Below are 19,043 nucleotides of genomic sequence, written 5' to 3'. Positions count from 1 at the left end.
GCAGCAGCACGACGGCGTGGTGGTGATGGAGCTGCAGTACTCCGGCAGGGCTTCGCCAAGCACTATGGAGGAGGAGGGGGTGTTGGAGAGGGAGAGGGAGGCACCAAAGGCAAAGGTAAGAAGTCCTCCATCTCCCCCACTATATATAGGAGGGCAAAGGGGGGGCGCCGGCCCTAGGAGATCTAATCTCCTAGGGGGGTGCGGCCAAGGGGAGGAATCCCTCCTCCCCAAGGCACCTAGGAGGTGCCTTCCCCTCCTAGGGCTCTTCCCTCCTTGAAACCCTAGGCGCATGGGCCTCTTGAGGCTGGTTCCCTTGGCCCATGTAGACCAAGGCGCAACCCCTACAGCCCATGTGCCCCCCCCCGGGACAGGTGGCCCCACCCGGTGGACCCCCGGGACCCTTCCGGTGGTCCCGGTACAATACCGGTGACCCCGAAACTTGTCCCGATGCCCGAAATAGCACTTCCTATATATAATTCTTTACCTCCGGACCATTCCGGAACTCCTCGTGACGTCCGGGATCTCATCCGGGACTCCGAACAACATTCGGGTTACTGCATATACACATCCCTACAACCCTAGCGTCACCGAACCTTAAGTGTGTAGACCCTACGGGTTCGGGAGACATGTAGACATGACCGAGACGACTCTCCGGTCAATAACCAACAGCGGGATCTGGATACCCATGTTGGCTCCCACATGCTCCTCGATGATCTCATCGGATGAACCACTATGTCGAGGATTCAAGCAACCCCGTATACAATTCCCTTTGTCAATCGGTATGTTACTTGCCCGAGATCCGATCGTTGGTATCCCAATACCTCGTTCAATCTTGTTATCGGCAAGTCACTTTACTCGTGCCGTAATGCATGATCCCGTGACCAGACACTTGGTCACTTTGAGCTCATTATGATGATGCATTACCGAGTGGGCCCAGTGATACCTCTCCGTCATACGGAGTGACAAATCCCAGTCTTGATCCGTGTCAACCCAACAGACACTTTCGGAGATACCCGTAGTATACCTTTATAGTCACTCAGTTACGTTGTGACGTTTGGTACACCCAAAGCACTCCTACGGTATCCGGGAGTTACACGATCTCATGGTCTAAGGAAAGGATACTTGACATTGGAAAACTCTAGCAAACGAACTATACGATCTTGTGCTATGTTTAGGATTGGGTCTTGTCCATCACATCATTCTCCTAATGATGTGATCTCGTTATCAATGACATCCAATGTCCATAGTCAGGAAACCATGACTATCTGTTGATCAACGAGCTAGTAAACTAGAGGCTTACTAGGGACATGTTGGTGTCTATTATTCACACATGTATTACGATTTCCGGATAACACAATTATAGCATGAATAAAGACAATTATCATCAACAAGGAAATATAATAATAATGTTTTTATTATTGCCTCTAGGGCATATTTCCAACAATTGGATCGTAGTCGCCAAACCCTTCTTCCAAGGGTTCTTGCCCCACCATGGCATCCAAACCATGGCCGAGAGGCTGCTCGTCAAACGCATCGTCTTGAACGACCTCGCCCTGAAGAGAACCGAGACATAACTGTATCAAAATGGATTGAGGTTAGGTTTAGCTGTCTACGCGACAGTTTTATACAGTTCGAAATGCTGACCTCTCCATTCCTGACCTCCAACTCATCTGGCTGGTGCGTCGTGCTCCAAGCGGTAGATACGGAGCCCGCCCGCGATGGAGATGAAGGCTGCATCAAGTAGTTTCTTGCTCCCTTCAGAAATTGATGCGCAGTTGAAGCATATGCATAGATCACAAACTAACTTTTCAGAAAAAGATTTAAGGAACTCACATGAGTAATTAGGTGGAGGAACGCATTATGCCCCTCGCCTCTGGTTGTGCCACTACTTCCCGATTCAGCGGCTGAGCCTCCCATCGGACGCAAGCGGGCGATTTGAATTTGTTCGAACTGTGCTGTGGGAAGTGGTGTGTCTGAAGTGTACCACCTCAGCCTTGGCCTCCTATTTATACCGTGCCTTCTGCCAGCTCCAAGGGCGCCCTTTTCCTGCGTATGGTACCTTGTTTGAATTTTGAATTGGTGGGTACGGCAATAGCTGCCACGGGCTAACGTTGTGTCTTTGCCGTCGATAGGCAAACAAGTCGTAAGCCTATCCAGGCCACCATTTATGTCGTCACCCACTAGAAGCAAAGATTTATTCGCATGACACAGACGGCCTACTCAACAACTTATTCTTAATGTTACAGCCAGTAGCAATTTCAGTTTTCTAACAGCACGTACAGTAGTAAACAAGTTTGCCGGACGATAACCACAGAAAACCTCAGCACAGCGGTATACAAGGATTCAACACTGATCGTGTGCGTCCAACTCTATCACAGTTTCCAAACCATCTCGAAAAACACATAAAATTAGAAACCTATATCAATTCTCTGCAAACCCTAGTGGTCTCGTGCACGTCGTACGCCGGTGCCCTTCTATCCCGTAGTTTTTGCATTTACCAGGCTTCCGTGGCTTTTTCGGCATATCCCCTCTATCTGGGCATGTCGTTTTCTTGTGCCCTTCGCGCCTACATATGCTGCAGAACCCTGTTCTCTTACTCAGTCCTTCATACGGCGCCTTGTCCCTGCTGTTTGTAGGCCTGCCAGGCCCTCTACGCTTCTATGGTGCTGTGAGGCACTGCATGGCATTCGTGCTGAATGAATTTCCGGCACTTGCGCAATGGTCGGCCTCTCGATCAGCATTTGCTTGCTCGCCGCTGGCAGATATCCTGACATCAGCCGTTGGAATCACGCGATCCTCGAAAGCCAGTCCATCACGTTTCTCTGCCAAAGGCGCTGCACTCCGAATCACCGAATCAAGGGCAGCGTTGACATGCTCGTAGCATGCAGCACTTGCGTCCCCCATCCGCACGACTTCCATGGCTTTGAAGTATAGTGTCGCATGCCTACAAGTGAACGACATGTTCTGTGAATTGTCTCTCTGGTACTGGACTAGGTGACCTGGTAGTATGTCTCTTGCGTCCTTTGTCCACCGTTTTACGACGTGGTATTTAGGGATTTCTTCTAGATGCAGAATTTCCATAACCTGCACGAGAGAAAACCACTAGTTAGTCAGGGGTTTTTAAGTTACTGTATATTTTTTATATCAAATGCTACATGTTTTCTGGCAGATTACCCACAAGGCATGGCTGCACAGCATGCCCGTGTGCTCAAACTGGCCGCACTCGCAGGTGAATATTGATTTGTCGTCGTTAATGGTAACCTCATATTCAACTCTGCTCCACTTCTCTCTTTTCGCCGCATTGTTGTGAGTGGTGATGTACTTCCTCATCTTCTCCACCTCAGTAACATTGTATGATGTTGCTTCGATACGTAGTCGCCCAAATTCCTCAAACATGCTCCTTGTATAAACCTTGCTGGCATGAAGCTCTATAGCAAGGTTAGTACATCTAACAGCACCGCCCTGCAATGAAAACACACCAGTATACATAAGAATCTCATCCAGTAAATCCCCAAACAATACGACAAAGCAAGATCAACATATTGTGTATGGCAAGAATCTACTTACAATCATAGTCCTCTTCTCCTCGTAGCTTTCGTCCCGTTCTCGATCAAACTGCAGTTTCATGTATTGCCGGACGAAAACATGCGTTGGGCTGGCTGGTGGCATGTATGATTTCAGCATGTGGTTTGCGCTCTCGCTTCTTTGGGTGCTTGTCATTTTTGCACAGAAAACACCCCGGAAATATGGTTTCGCCCATTTCCTTCTGGTTTCATAAATTTGGGTCATGTAGTTATGATTCCTCAAATTGTACTTGTCGAGGAGAGCTGCCCAGGCTGATTCAAACTCTTCCTCAGTTAGCATGTGGTTCACAACTTTGTGAAATTCAGCCTGGAAGTCACCCTTCTTGTTGTACAGTGGTCCTAGTGTTTCCTTCGCCTTTTTTAGGACATGCCATTTGCACCAACGATGTACTGTATCAGGATAAGTTTTCTTGATTGCAACCTCCATAGCTCTGCACTGATCTGTGAACAAAATAAGAAGTTTTGAATCAGACATATCATCTGCACAATTACGAATTTGATCAATGACAATTATTGGTTTCAAGATAACGTCCTAGGTGACAAGGATCAGGACAAAAAAGATTCGCACCGCCCCCAAATACCTGTGAGTATTGTCTTCGGCGCTGGCCCGCCCATCATCCCGACAAATTCCTCGAACACCCATTTGAAGCTCTCTTCTTGTTCGTCGCGCATCAAAACCCCTGCCATGATGCTCTGGTAATGGTTGTTAACTCCGACAAATAGCACAAATGGCATATCGTACAGGTTGGTCCTGTACATCGTGTCGAATGTAACTACATCACCAAAGAATTTGTATTGCATCCGGCTGCTGCCATTAGCCCACATGAGGTTCCTAATCTTACTATCTTTCTCTGCCAACACTACATACGTAAATCCTGGATCGTTGGCCTGGATGTCAGCAAATGCTTGAAGTGTTTTTCGGACATCATCCTCAGCTTGCTCACGGCTAATCTTCCCACAAATGTTTCTTAGCGTCCTTTTTGTGAAAGGTACCTTCTCGAGTGACCCAAAGAAGCTCCCAATAATGTTGTAAACCTTCCCAAGGTTAACATTGTTCTCCCTTAGTTGCTTTATCAAATCCTTGGTGTATACATCAATGTGCTTATGAGAAGGCCAGTGCACCTTCTCTCCCATTGTCAGAGACATCGAATGGCTGTGACTCGCTCGATGCTCTGTTATGTACCAGCTGTTGTCCGATGCACGCAGAAGCCTGATCAGAGCAGGGCACTCACATCTGCAGGACCTGCTGTTTTCAGATTCAGGTTTCCCCTGCACACCACAAAGGAAGACATGTCAACAGTCAGCAGTGCACCGTTTCCCAGATGAAATCTTGCTCGCACACACTACTACCTAAATTTTTCTTTGTTGGAATCAAATTATGAACTCATCGAGCAACCACAAACAATTTCCTGCATGGTTTTCGTTCGCTCGGCGTTGAGTCTGCTCTTTCCATATCTTATTCCGAAACCGACTTCCCAAGAATATAGGTTGTAGAAGTCATATGCCTCGCCAAGCGAATCGAAACTGAGCCCCAGCTCAGGCCAAACCACACTCTTGTCAGGCTGCTCCGCATATTTGCGTATAGAAATCTCTAGAGCACTCATCCTCGAAGGGCATGGGACTCGGTCGGGTGGCGCGCTTCCGAGACGCAGCCTGAATGTTGCACAAAAGTAAACGTTAACTGTATCCATTCTATCCGAATTTTCAACTGAGATGCGACGATTCATCTAGCTAGTTCTCCATTCACATTATTTCATTTTTCATATTGCACATCGGCAAAAAAGAATATACACATACAGAAGTACGATTCAATGTTATGCCAGTTGATGCGGTTTTAACTGAGTTCATATTAACACCATAATAGGAAGAAATCTCTGCTGTCAAACCTTCATTTTCCTAACATGGCTATCTGTCTTATTTTCTTGTCTTTGGCAAGAAGATTGCAACGCCATTAGGTGAATTTACATTCTTCAGACCAGTTGCAAAAATATCTGGTCCCTCAATTCAGGTTATTTTCCAAGAGGTATTGCTCAATCGACCCACAGTGTTCATGACATCATTTATGATCTATTGGGTTGTTTTCTATCTCAGTCTATACGTGTTGCACATACATGTGATGCTCATGTGAACTCATCTGTTGAATGACAAAGAACAAGGGAGGAGATCATGTGCTCTTACCTTTTTGTCCACCCGGGGGCTTGCGGATTCACCCTGTCAGTTGACTGAGCAGACCTCATCGGAGATTCAGCATGGGGACGACGTTCACCATGTGGTCGGTCTGCAGCTACGCCCTCGACATCCACCTGAGCTAGCCCAGATTCCCCATTGGCCTCAACGCGACCTTCAGTTGCACCCCCATTCTGCAGCAGATAGAGGAGCGACACTAGATCTGGTTGCTCAAGGCTGTCAGCAAATTCTTCCCGTACGGGAAATCTGCGCGAGGAAAGGCGATTAGCCGGCAATAGAGGTCAGATTCGTATGCAGGGCAGGTCGAGCAGAATTTATAGCTACGAGCTGGATGCAGCAAAGGATAACAAAAAATGCAAAGATCTGCCCGGAACTTACCTGTCCACTGCGTCGAGCAGGAACTCCATTCCCTCCGCCTCCATAGTTCGGTATCCTGCCTTGCAAACGCAGCCACCGCCGACCAGGAACTCCGTCCGGCACCGCCCGGCAGCAGTATCGCATTCAAGTCGCTCACACTCTAGGTTACGCCGCCGGTCACGGCTCTTCCAGAACGAGCTGGGGAAGGGGATGGACAAATCTTTTTTTTTGTTGTTTCCCATGCGCACGAGACGTTCCCCTTCGATCGACACGACGGCACAGATTCCGCCCACCGTCCAGGCCCCATTATCTGAACCAAGGCCCAGAGTAGAAAAGGTAACTTCCTGGTCCATGGCCTAGAAGGAAAGCCATTGTTCTGATCCATGGCCCAGACCGAGCAGCCGCGCCGTCCGTCCGCCTGCCTCGCCTCGACCCCACGTATTGCCCACTGTTCCCTACTGTATTTCGGAGATTCCCTATTTATCCGACGCCCGTATCTGACAGCACAGCAGGTTTTGTTCGCATCCCAAGGCAGATGTCGACGACTTAGATTATGGGTGCAGCTGAGCTCGAGCTCCAAAACGCCCCTCTCACTAGTATTACCCTTTAAAGTAGAAAGATAACGAAATAATTTTTAGAAACTTGCACACAACTTCATTCTAAAATTGCACGTTTTGTAGTATGCAAAAAACAATCATATAATAGTTTAATTTTCGCACATATTGCATAGTATTTATGTGTACACATTTACACTCACTTAACATCCTAAAATACCAACAAAAGAAAAATGAAAAGTAACTAACAAATAAAAAAAACAAAAACAAGAACACACAAAAACAGATAACATAAAAATACAAAGGGAGAGAGATGAGGGTTGCATCGCATAGTTAATGGGATTTGGCCCATTAGCAAATCAACTAACCCATATGGGGTTAGTAAACAAAAACCCAGCACAACAAACATCACATGCTAGGAAAACGAGCAACACGAATCTTAGAGCAAAAATCAACTGCCAGGAAATCAACTGAGCCAAATTGAAAATCCAGGTAACTTACAAGTAGCTAAAGTGAGAAAGAAAGACTACATGTCCTTACCGTCTTAGTTGCCTTTTATCGAGAATATATTAATGGAAAAAATAGCTATATTGATAAAAATCTGACGTCAGTTTTCTGGCTTTCCGGCATGAAAGCATCCATCGCCATCCATCGCACTACACGAATCTTACAACTACTAGCAGTGCCATGACAGTTTCCTCCCACCGTTCGCCGTAAATGCCACCCGCCACGAACGCCCCCACTACGCTCGTCTCCCCTTTTCTCTCCTTCTGGTTCGCTTCTTCCAATCACCGTGCATAGTTTCCCTCATTCCCCCCTCTCGCTCTCTTCTGGTATGCGGTGACTCCACGCCGAAAGACTCGCGGTCGTCTGCGTTTCGGTTGCCGGAAATAGGTGTCGGTGTCGTGGCTAACAGGTACCCCTAAACCCGTCTACGCGCGACGCGAGCAGTGAATCCCTTCCCGGGAGATCAGGAAGACTTCAGCATAGCAAGGTGCATCCGCACTTCCTCCTTGAGGGTATAATGACACGAAGTTATAAGAACTATAGGCAGGTCATCGAGAAGCGCCGCTCTCACATGGCCTTCGGCTTCCACACCAACAAGAAGGTACGAGGAAATACCAAGACAACAACAACCTTTTCCGGGAATGCCCAAGGTGTGGGCTCCCACGAAGGAAATGCTCCCCTGGGGTCGGCTCGTTCAACCCGATCCGCAGCACTCCACGTCCGACCCACTAGGGGAATTGCATGCGCCTCGACGCCATTGTGGCCCAGCCTAGCAGCAACGCAGCCCGCATGCCTTTTCCGCCGCTTAGCGTGCGAAGGTCGCCTTCCCCTTAAGCGGTCGTGACGTGTCGAGAACCTAAGCCCTTTTACCGCACTCCCAACACCTGTTACAGTGTGTAGCACGGTAATAGGAGGCGATTACGATAAGCGATAGTGATGGGACGTGCGTACATTTCCAGGCTCATGAGGAGATGACACATAAACCCCACATTAAATATGGTAGGTATCCTACAGAAACGGTTTTCGGCCAGATCTGGGGAACAGAAAACATAAGAGAACAGAGAGGGAGATCCAATATTGGAGGGGCTCCTACCCCTCCGCCGCCATGGAGACCAAGGACCAGAAGGGGAACTCTCCTTCCATATAGGGGGGGGCCAAGGAATAAGAAGAAGGAGGGGGGCTCTCTCCCCTCTCTCCCGGTGGCGCCAGAACGCCACCGAGGCTAGGATCGTGACGGCGATCTACATCAACAATCTTTCTACCGTCAACACCAACTTCCCCCCATTTATGCAGCGGTGTAACACCCCTTCTCCCCGCTGTAATCTCTAGTTAAACATGGTTCTCAACTCCATATATTATTTTCCAATGATCTATGGTTATCCTATGATCTTTGAGTAGATCCGTTTTGTCCTATTGGTTAATCGTGATCTTGGTTGGTTTGTATTTTTTATTTATGGTGTTGTCCTATGGTGCCCTCCGTCTCGCGCAAATGTGAGGGGCCCCCGTTGTAGGGTGTTGCAATATGTTCATGGTTTGCTTATTGTCAGTATTGCGGGGGTGACAGCAGCCTAAACGCGGATAAGTGGGTTATGGCGTATGGGAGTAAAGAGGACTTGATACTTAATGCTATGGTTGGGTTTCATGACCTAAATGATCTTTAGTAGTTGCGGATGCTTTCTAGGGGTCCAATCATAAGTGCATATGATCCAAGTAGAGAAAGTATGTTAGCACATGCCTCTCCCTCACGTAAAATTGCAAGAATGATTACCGGTACTTGTTATCGATTGCCTAGGGACAAATGACTTTCTTGTTGACAAAAGCTATCCACTTTTATTGTCTCGCAATTTATCTGTAGTTTTATTCTCGCAAAGTACTCGTAGTTTTATTCTTGCAATATAGTTTCATACTTGTTCTAGGTAAAGCAAACGTTAAGTGTGCGTAGAGTTGTATCGATGGTCGATAAAATTTGAGGGAATATTTGTTCCGCCTTTGGCTCCTCATTGGGTTCGACACTCTTATTTATCGAAGAAGGCTACAGACGATCCCCTATACTTGTGGGTTATCAGGAACTCCCTGAAATTTTCATCGCCCACGCTTCTACTATGATTTTTTCCGTCATGGACGGCCCAAACAATGTCATGCAGGTGCGTCTCCAGCCCGCCCAGGACGAAAAGCTCATTTTCTGTCATGCTTTTTGTCATAGAAGTAGGAGCTCATCACATCTATGATGATATCGGGTTTTGTCACAATTATCATCATAGAAGTGTCATAAGCATGACAGGAAAAAAAACGTTCGGCCCAAAATGTCACGGATGTGTTTTTTTTTGTAGTGCTAGATTGATATTAAATTATGTGAAGACCATTTCATACTTAGTCAAGAAGCATTTCATCAGGATGCTTAACTAATTTATTAAGTAACTCAAAGCACAAGGCTCCACAACAATCCTTGATTACCACCCTTCCGCAAACCTCGCACAACAAGCAAGACATTCTGAAAATCAAAACCATCTATTGGATTGATTGCACAAGCAACCTTATTGGATGTTGAAACCCTTCCCTTACATGTAATAGTTGAGGCAACTACCAACACACATATTTAGGGCAAACATATTACGAAGACACGAGGGGATTGGCCACATGACCGATGAAGAGAACCACACCAGTGACGTCTTCTCGGATAAGGAAGAGGAAAGGGTGATCTGCAACGAAGTCCATCACAATGGGCATCTGTTGTTGTTCGATCGCTACACTAGTTGCCGCTGCAGCCTCAGTTCCTTGTTCATTCACTTCGACAAATGACTTGTGGAAAATAGATGAGATGAATAGGCCCACATGAGAATTCACCATCTCTGAAAGGTTTGCCTCTGTGCTAAATGGCAACTGAAGACCCAAACTCTTGAGCAAATTGGTTGCTTCAAATCCAAACGATATCTTGAACTTTGGCAGCATGAACTGCTCAACTACAACTTTCTCCGTTGGTATATGCTTATCGATGAACTCTGATTCAGTGCTCAACCTTTTGGCCAAGGTCCAGAGACCATCACGTCTTTCAGGAAGAAGAATGTACATGGAGAATTGCCTATTGTCTCCACCTTTCTGATATGGAATCTTAAGTACCTTCAAGCCGTCGGAAGATGAAATGTATTGCTTATTTGTACTGGACATGAATGGTGTTTGAACAGTGTCCCCATTTAAAAGGTGGAACTTGTCGTATTTTGTCTTAGATTCATCAAATTTCTCAGTCCAAAGTCCCTTGAGATAAAGGGCATTACCAAGAACCAGTCTAGTGGTGTAGTCAATAGACCCTTTAGGGAGGATCTCTCTGATGAGACCTGTTGTGACATTCTCTACCCATGAGTTCACTTGACTAGCAACTTCAGGAGCCCGGACCATGGCAAAATACATCAGCACTTGGCAAAACAAAATCAGAATAATATCTATTTGCAGTTTCTAGAATGATATAAACCAAGAAAGCATAAGATTGTGCAATAAAATAGGTTAAACTGTACATACTGTTGTGCCACCATGACCAAAGTTTTGACTAACCAAATGTTATTTCCTTTTCAAACAAAATTTACAAGAACAAAAGGTAACAATGGCACAAGGAATCAAAGACGGTGTATCGACATCTTTTATACATAATTTCTATGTAAAAAGGTCACATACCCAACTGATGACAGAAATAGTATTAACGGTTAGATGGTCATGACATCTACAATTTCCTTTGTAGTACGATCTTTCCATGATTATAACCGATTGTTGATTTATTTCGTATATTTTCTAAGAAACGAGAGAATCCCATGATGGCAACGAAAACCACGTAAGAAAAATGGCACAACTTCTCACCATGAGAAGTCTTGCAACACACCCTACTTGAAAAAGGGTTGCATATTCAAATATACAAAAAGGCCGCAGCCATTCCTAATGATCTGATAAAGTACCTAGCAGTAAAATATAAAAAAACCTAAAAAAAGTAAAATATCAAAAAATGTGGACAATCCGTAAAATATCAATTGTATACTAAAAGCACAATACAAGTGAAAACAAGAGATTGCTTAATTAGATATTTTAAAAATGAAAGTAGAACATCCGACCATTGATTTAGTTGACCATTTGATTATTATTGGATCGCAAAATTTTAAATCATTACAATTGTAAATAAGCATAAATATGTACCTAATTAAACAAATCGTGATCATTAGAACTTCATAATTGTACCTAAATATATGATGATCGATAGATCTTCATAACTGTACCTACACAGATCACGACCTTAGATCATCATGGTTATGCCTAAATATATCACCGCCATTATATTCATAATTATACCTAAAATGTCATGATAGTTAGGCCGTCATAATTGTACTTAATAGTAGGTCAAGGCCATTAGATCTTCATAATTATACCTAAACGTATCATCACTGCTGGATCGTCATAATTGTATCTAATTAAGTAAATGATCTAAAAAGCATTTGCATGGAAGCCAGTAAATTAAAGATCTAGATTGGTGAAAAGATTTAGCAGAATGTCAAAGGATACCCATCTCTACATTACTATATCAGAACAAAACTACCACTGAGTAACAACGACATATAGACATGTAGAAAGAAAACTATCACTTTTTGAACTAGCAGTAAAAAGGAAGGTGGTCAACCTTATTCTTGAAGTCCACGGATTGGACCTCGGACTTATAGTTGCACACAGCGAGCTCCTGGAAGGAAGGCTTGAGGGAGAGCGACGCGTCTACAAACACGCCGTTGGCGAAGGCGATGCGCGGGCCGCCGGTGATGGACGCATCGGCAAGCACTAACTGTACCACCTGATCCGCGAGCGAGTGGAGTCCCTCGGGCCCGCCTGCATTCTCGTTCCCAAGTATGGCTACGAGCTGGTCGCTGGTGGTGCCGCCAGCGCCGGCAGTAATGAGGCTGAGCGCGACATGGAGTGAGACCGGGGAGAAGGCGACGTTGCCGGTAGCAGATTCGGGGTCGGATGAGATGGCGGAGGCGAGGCGGAGGGCGAAGCGGGTCTGGTGCGCGACTGAGAGGCGGACATCGGTGGCAAGGGTGGTTTCCATGGCCGGGGTGGTGGTTCGTCGGACTTGTGGTAGACTCGAGAAGAGAGGAAATGAACAGGCAGTACAGTTTGCATGGGTGTTATGTAGTTAGGAGTACTATTTAACAGGTGCCTGAAGAAAGTGTGCACGGCTTTTTATCTTTGGAAACATCTGCGGATGGCACAAGAAATCGAAATAAAGTGGTTTTATTTGCTTAGTTCAATTAGGCATTGCTGTGTCATTTGGTTCGATCAGACCTGAAGCCAAGCGTTCGGCTTTGGGTGTGATATATCCGCACTTCTGAATTCTCTAGAACATCGGATTTATGTGGACATTGCTACAGGACGGGTGACCTTTTAGGTGTTCGTTTTGGAAGCATCGTGTTTTCTACAGGTTGGGATTGCGATGCCAATGTGTAAAGTTTAAAGTAGGATGGAAGATATGGATGATATTGCATGACAGAACATAAGTGGGATTTATGTGGAGATTACTACATGTCTCGTGACATTTTAGGTCTTTGTTTCAGAAGTATGGTGTTTCCTAATATCACAAAACTAATTAGTAGTACTAAATTCCAAGGTTGAGATTACGATGCCAACCTGTAAAGTTTCAACTAGTGTGAAAGATTTGCAGGATATATTTCATGACAAAACATAGTGGATTTACATCACTGCCGTGGGGTGTGGACTTAGCTTAGCTGGTGGTCCAATTAAAGTCTTAAAATCCAAAGCAGAATATGGTTCCATTCTCCAACTTCTCTAGAGGATAACCATCTATGTTTTCCATATGACTGGCCCTAGTTCCCTTTAACCTTGCCTTTGGAGGAGATAGGGGCTTCCTCATGCTCAGGAAATTTAAGGAGACGGTGGGGGTGGGGGGCAATAATTAAATTAGATAACTTCAGGGATCTATTGTACTCCCTCCGTCACAGTTTAGAAGGAAATTTGCATGCGCTTTCACAATAGACAAGGTTTAGGGCGCATTGCATTTATTTCTAGTAGCTAATTAGTACTTCGATATACTATTTCTATATGCATGCGTAGTGTGAATGCTATTTTTTAGCCCATCTCATAACCAATAGATAACCACCTAGGTTCCAGAGAATTTTCAAGCGCGCCTTCTAAACCGTGATGGAGGGAGTACGTCTTAAGTCCAAAATAAATATAAATGATATCACTGATTAATGTGAATGTGTAAACAATGGAGGGGAGAAACTAAGCTTTGACAATAATATGGTGGTTAGGGTGAGAACAATTGCTCAATGGTAGGAGTCAGATGGGTGGGCTTCACCCAACTAATGTTGACGCTCTCGAAGGGAAGTGGCATGGGAGCAACAACGAGGAGGTGAGTCAGGGTTGGGTATCTGATGTGTACCAGAACTGGCGGCGACCGCAACTGTGGCATTGCCCTGCTCAGAAATCATGATATGATCAGAGTCTATATTGATATTTGATAACATGATAGAAATACTTAGTGTGCATAGATGGGCAGCAATACAAGCAATGATTTATTCCCCCTCATTGTAGAATAACATATAGAGTACAATGTGTAAGAACATTTTAGATATTCGATGTGACCCACATAATTTACCAAAATAACTCTCATAAAATGACGCCTAGCATGATGATTACTAGAAATAAAATAACTAGAATTATTGGTTCAAATACCCTCTTCTCCCTCTCCCTCTCCCTCTCTCTCTCTCTCTCTCTCTCCTTCAAATTAAATAAATTAATTTTTTAAATATTTCAATAAATGGATTTATGTCATTTATATTTTAATATGTCACATGCAAGGAAGGAACAAAACAGAAACAATCCGTGTGAAAAAAGCTTGCCCATTCTTTAGAATTGTAGTTATGTCATTCATTTGAAATAAATTATGAAACGAATCCATTACATCTACCATAATTCTTGCCTTTTCTCAAGAGAAAATGAATCGCTAGTGCACATCTAACACCATGTGCCGACTCCCAATCGAGAACTAATATCTTCATACAAGAATCTGGAAACATTATATGCAAAGAAAAGTTCAATTAACCATGCACTCAAATGTGGCAAATATTTTTTTAAGCTTGAAATAGTAGGAGAGGCTCCTCCTGTGCTATATTAAAACACAAGATATGGTTACAATATATACACTAGATCATCGAGATGGCGCGGGTTGCCGCGACCGTCCATTTTGGAGATAGAATGTACTGGTAGTAATTTGCAGCGAAGCCTGTAATACACGAGCGTGATGCATACATGATCAACTATATATTCAACTTATAATGTCCAGAGAATTTGGTAGTGCTTCTAGTAAAATAATGTTGCAAGATAACATCTCGTGTGTGCATAGAACTACTCGCAACAGGCAAAGTATGTGATACGGCAGCATACCTTTTTTTTGGTTCAACAAAATCTGCGGGTCAGTGATCTTTCATCAGTCTACATTTTTCCCTAGGAGTCGGGCGAGTCGAGCCGCTATAATGCATCTATTTTTTTGTGATATGATCTGTACAAAAATGAAGGGACATGCCTTTCCCGCCGCCCCAAGGGATTTTTTGTGAGCAGGAAATATCTAGGGGCTTTTAACGAGAACCCACACGCCCCGTCTCCACCTCCCGGGCGCTGATTGCGGCCCATGACACATTGGCACACCTAGTCAGCGTCGGAGGTTTATGCAACAACGATTTGCATCGCTAAGGCAAGTTTTCGAACCACTTATTTGTAGGCTACAAGTTTAGCACTAAAGTGATCAAACTTTTAGCACCAATAGGCAATTACCTCTTTTATGTCGAGGGGGTAATGACATGCCTAATTGCGTAGTAAGATGTTCATTGTCAATTTGTGATCGAGTGTTTTCATTTTACATGGCCGTTCAGTTAAGTACTATTCCGGGTGAACAAGTTTCAGTCCCCAGCTCATGTCTTCGCAGTGCCGGACATGGGGCACGAGCTTCCCGGTATCGGCGCCACCCCTGGCCCTGCAGTCGTAGAAGGGAGGCCCGTGCAAGCACGGCTCCATGGACGCGGCCCGGCGACACGGCGGGTCGGGCGTGGTGAGGTTCTCAGGCTTGAACATGATCCACGGGGTGAGCCCGCCGAGGCCGTGGCCGACATACCCGAACGTGGACCAGCCGCTGGTGACGAGCGCGTCGGTCATGCTCAGCAGGTACATCTCGGCCAGCGCCTTCATGTCGTGCGTGGCCTCGCCGGTGAGCTGGTGCTCCTCGTGGCTCGGCTGGTGCACGCTGACGACCTCGCCGGCGGCCGTCGCCGACTGCCAGTACCTCCCCCGGATGTTCTCGAAGTACCACGAGCTCAGGCCGGTCATCAGGACGGCTTTCGACCGCGCGCCGGCGGTCGAGGCCGGCGGGCCCGGGTCCTGCGCCACCACCTCGGGCAGCAGATGCTCCTGTGAGGTGCACGCGAGGATCTGGTCCAGGACGTGCTTGAACGGCGTGTCGCCGTCGAACACCCTCACCTGGATGCCCAGCCGTTCGTCCGAATCTTTCAGGTACGAATTGTAGAACCTGGTGATGAGTCCCCAGACTTTGTTGGTCGGGTGGAAGAGGTAGCGCGCCAGGAGGTAGAACACCGAGTCTTTCCGCGGGAACAGCTTGTCGAGCTCCTCCTGGTAGGCCGGGTTCAGGAAGAGCGCCGGCACGAAGTAGCCGTCCGTCCTCATCACCAGCCACGGCGCGCGGTGGAGGAACTCCCGGTGGTCGTCGCAGTAGAAGAGCTTGTCGTGGTAGGTGCAGGCGTGGTCGAGGTCGACGAAGACGTACGGGAGGTCGGACACGGACGCGGCCCGGCCGTACTCCCGCGCCAGGTTCCGGTAGCTCTCCGGCACCTCGCCGGTCAGGTTCTCGAGGTCCCCGAGCGGGAAGTCCGGTGGCAGCAGCCACGACGTCTCCTGGAACGGCTCGCAGAAGAGGTCGGGCAGCGACGTGCCCCGGTGGACGAGCAGCACGCGGTCGGTGAGCATGGCGTAGAGGAACGCCGACGCCATGGCCAGTATCCGGTTCCCTAGGCCCCTGTACGGCACCAGCACGAGGTACTTGCAAGCGTCGTCGTCCGTGGTTGTGCCATTGCCGTTTCCGCGGGGCCCCAGTCGCTCCGCCGCTCGCCGGTATGTTTCGGTGCCCGGGCCGCACCGCCTCTGCAGCGCCTCCTGCTCCCGCAGCCGCTTCACGAGGTGTGTCGACGGCGAGCGCGCCAGCTTCTTGAGGTGGGAGGTGGACTTGTACCGGCTGATGCACGATTGTTCGTCGAACCCGGGAACAAGCAGGCCTCCGAGGAGCCCGTCCTGATTGGATTCTGCAAGGCAACACATGAGATAAATTAGCGCCTCTTTACCCTAATTTGGAGTACAGTTAACTGATTAAGCACCAGCACGAGATGCGCAATAGGAGTATCTGTCATGAGTTCATGGCAAATGGCGATCGATTGGCCTTTGGTGTTCAATCTTCAACGCAAGTTCTTCTCGCCATGCATGAATTAAATTCGTTCGGAAACATGGCGCATGCAAGATTGAACGCGCCATGACGAGACGGCGGAGGAAGATAAAGAGGGAGGCGCATTTATCGGCTCGACGGTTCCTACCTCGGCGGTCGTACGTCGTCCTTGCCGTCGCCGCCGATGTCCAGCCGGACGCCAGCGGCAACGGCCTGTCTCGCCGGCTAACCATGATCGCCAGGAAGGGCAGCGCGACGAGGCAAACCGCAAGCGACGAGATCCACTTCCTCGCGATCCATGGTTTTCCTTCGTCCTCCTCCTCGGTCTCCACGTCGGCGCGGTGACCGGCCGTCTCCACGGCGACCGAGCATTGCTGCGGCGGTCGCTTGATTATGCCATTGCCAATGCCAGCACCGCCCTCCAAGGCCATTGCTACCTGGTGGATCGTGCGTTTTTCCCGGGCTCGCGGATCTCATCCTGACTGATGCTGGGAATTAGGAAAGGCTCCACTATTTGGAAAGGGGCTAAAAAGGAAAATTATCCGCTGTAAAAATGTAATTTTATATTAGGGCATGTACAATGGTGCTATCTTAGAAGTGTCACATAGGATAAATAATGAGGTGGAGGAGAGAAAACTCATAAGAAAAAAATTGTTTTCTCTTATTTAAGATAAGACAAAAGATGATCTCTTAGCACAATTTATCTCACTATGTTTTTAAAAATTGCTAGTTATTAAAGATAAAACTAAGAAAACTATCACGATTCACGTATAGCTACACGTGCTAAAAAAGTTCGGCCGCTGGCCGCTACGCGTTGCAAGCCACGGCCGGAGGGCAACGCGTATAGCCGGAAGTGGTCAAATTATTCTTTAATAAACCAAGCACACAAGCAAGCACTTTGATTGATCGTTTGAGCTAGCTTTGCACATACGAGCGAACGACAAGGAACTTTGAATATTTTTCTGAAAAAGGGAGCAAATTTAAAATACGAATATTTTCTAGAAGTTGTGAACATTTTGCAAACATATTTTGAATCTTGAACACAATTTTGATTCCAACTTTTTTTAAACACAATCAATTTTTATTTTTTTAATATTTTTGAAAGTTTTAATTCTGAACATTATTTAGAAAATGTGAACAATTAATGAAATTCTGAATTTTTAAGTGAACAATTTTTTTAAAAAATACATTGAACATTTTTTTAAATTTGTGACTTTCTGATAACAAAAAAGGAAAAATAATCAAATTGACAAATTGCATGTTAATGGTGGACTTGCAACTAGGACAAAAAAGTTTCGGCCCAGTTGTGAGTCGGTTGTGGATTTGCAACTCGGATAAAAAAAGGTCAAGCCCGGTAGTTAGTCGATGATGGACTTGCAATTGTGTCCTAAAAATCTTGGCTAGTTGCAAGTCAAGGATGAACTTGCAACTCGAAAAAAACATAATCTAGGGTTTGTTGCGTGTCAATGGGGAACTTGCAACTGGTTAAAAAATGGTCGAATCTAGTTGTGAGTTGATGGTTGACTTGCAACTAACGACAAAAAGAAAATCAAAGGTCACGGTTGCATGTTGATGGTTCACTTGGATTGGTATAAAAAAAGGGTCAAACCCAGTTGCGAGCCGATGGTTGACTTGCAACTGAGACAAAAAATATCGAAACCCCAGTCGCGAGTTGAGGGTGGACTTGCAATTGGGATAAAAAAAGGTTGGGTCCTAGTTACGAGTCAAGGGTGGGATTGCAACTGGGACAAAAAAAGGTTGGGCCCTAGTTGCGAGTCAAGGATGGACTTACAACTGGAAGAAAAAATGACCGGACCCGAGTTACGAGTCGAGGGTGGACTTGCAACTAGGACAAAAAAGATCCGGCCCCAGTTGTGAGTCGAGGGTGGACTTGCAACTGGTACAAAAAAGATCGAGCCCGAGTTGCGAGTCAAAAATTAACTTGCAACTGGGACAGAAAAGGATGGGCCCAGGTTGCGAGTCAAGGGTGGACTTACAACTAAGACCAAAAAAAGTCGGTCCCTAGTTGTAAGTCATCGGTGGACTTGCAACTGGGACAAAAAAGATTGTTCCCTAGTTGCAAGTCGAGGGTGGACTTGCAACTGGACAACTAAGAAACAACGAGCCCAATTACAAGTCGAGGGTGGACTTGCAAGTGGGATTAAAACAAGACGAAAACCATTGGCCAAAAAATGATAAAATAGAAAACAGAAAATCATGAAGAAAACAAAACAAAAAAGTGTCCTAGCTAGTTGGGCTGATTCATCTGCGGTTTGTTCGTTGTTGAGGGGTGGACTTGGAATTGAGACAAAAAAGATCGAACCCTAGTTACGAGTCAAGGGTTGACTTGCAACTGGGATGAAA

The 19,043-nt window shown here is 46.2% G+C and overlaps 3 protein-coding genes across 5 annotated transcripts; all 3 read right to left on the bottom strand.

Moving 5' to 3' along the window:
- Positions 1 to 2,210: 2,210 nt before the first annotated feature.
- Positions 2,211 to 6,406, bottom strand: LOC123150533 (protein FAR1-RELATED SEQUENCE 5). 3 transcript variants are annotated; one of them, XM_044570374.1, is made up of 7 exons: positions 6,150 to 6,406; positions 5,763 to 6,017; positions 4,935 to 5,237; positions 4,166 to 4,853; positions 3,568 to 4,025; positions 3,175 to 3,462; positions 2,211 to 3,084 (listed from the first exon to the last, which is right to left on the bottom strand). In XM_044570374.1, exons 4-7 carry the CDS (start codon positions 4,728 to 4,730, stop codon positions 2,659 to 2,661), a joined length of 1,737 nt encoding a protein of 578 aa, XP_044426309.1. In that variant the 5' UTR covers positions 4,731 to 4,853; positions 4,935 to 5,237; positions 5,763 to 6,017; positions 6,150 to 6,406; the 3' UTR covers positions 2,211 to 2,658. The 3 variants fall into 3 exon arrangements, with proteins under 3 accessions (XP_044426309.1, XP_044426310.1, XP_044426311.1); XM_044570376.1 differs by having other exon boundaries at positions 2,778 to 3,084; positions 3,179 to 3,462; XM_044570375.1 differs by lacking the exon at positions 4,935 to 5,237.
- Positions 6,407 to 9,681: 3,275 nt separating this feature from the next.
- LOC123154673 (serpin-Z7-like) lies at positions 9,682 to 12,484 on the bottom strand. The gene is made up of 2 exons (XM_044573337.1): positions 11,840 to 12,484; positions 9,682 to 10,569 (listed from the first exon to the last, which is right to left on the bottom strand). The coding sequence occupies exons 1-2, from the start codon at positions 12,261 to 12,263 to the stop codon at positions 9,800 to 9,802; spliced, it is 1,194 nt and encodes a 397-aa protein (XP_044429272.1). The 5' UTR covers positions 12,264 to 12,484; the 3' UTR covers positions 9,682 to 9,799.
- Positions 12,485 to 15,031: 2,547 nt separating this feature from the next.
- LOC123152233 (galactoside 2-alpha-L-fucosyltransferase-like) lies at positions 15,032 to 17,151 on the bottom strand. Its single transcript, XM_044571831.1, has 2 exons — positions 16,828 to 17,151; positions 15,032 to 16,542 (listed from the first exon to the last, which is right to left on the bottom strand). The coding sequence occupies exons 1-2, from the start codon at positions 17,108 to 17,110 to the stop codon at positions 15,113 to 15,115; spliced, it is 1,713 nt and encodes a 570-aa protein (XP_044427766.1). The 5' UTR covers positions 17,111 to 17,151; the 3' UTR covers positions 15,032 to 15,112.
- Positions 17,152 to 19,043: the final 1,892 nt, after the last annotated feature.

The sequence above is a fragment of the Triticum aestivum genome, chromosome 7A, assembly GCF_018294505.1.
Source record: "Triticum aestivum cultivar Chinese Spring chromosome 7A, IWGSC CS RefSeq v2.1, whole genome shotgun sequence".
NCBI lineage: Eukaryota > Viridiplantae > Streptophyta > Magnoliopsida > Poales > Poaceae > Triticum > Triticum aestivum.
The sequence above is the reverse complement of the archived record's forward strand: the minus strand, read 5'-3'. Positions and strand labels throughout refer to the sequence as shown.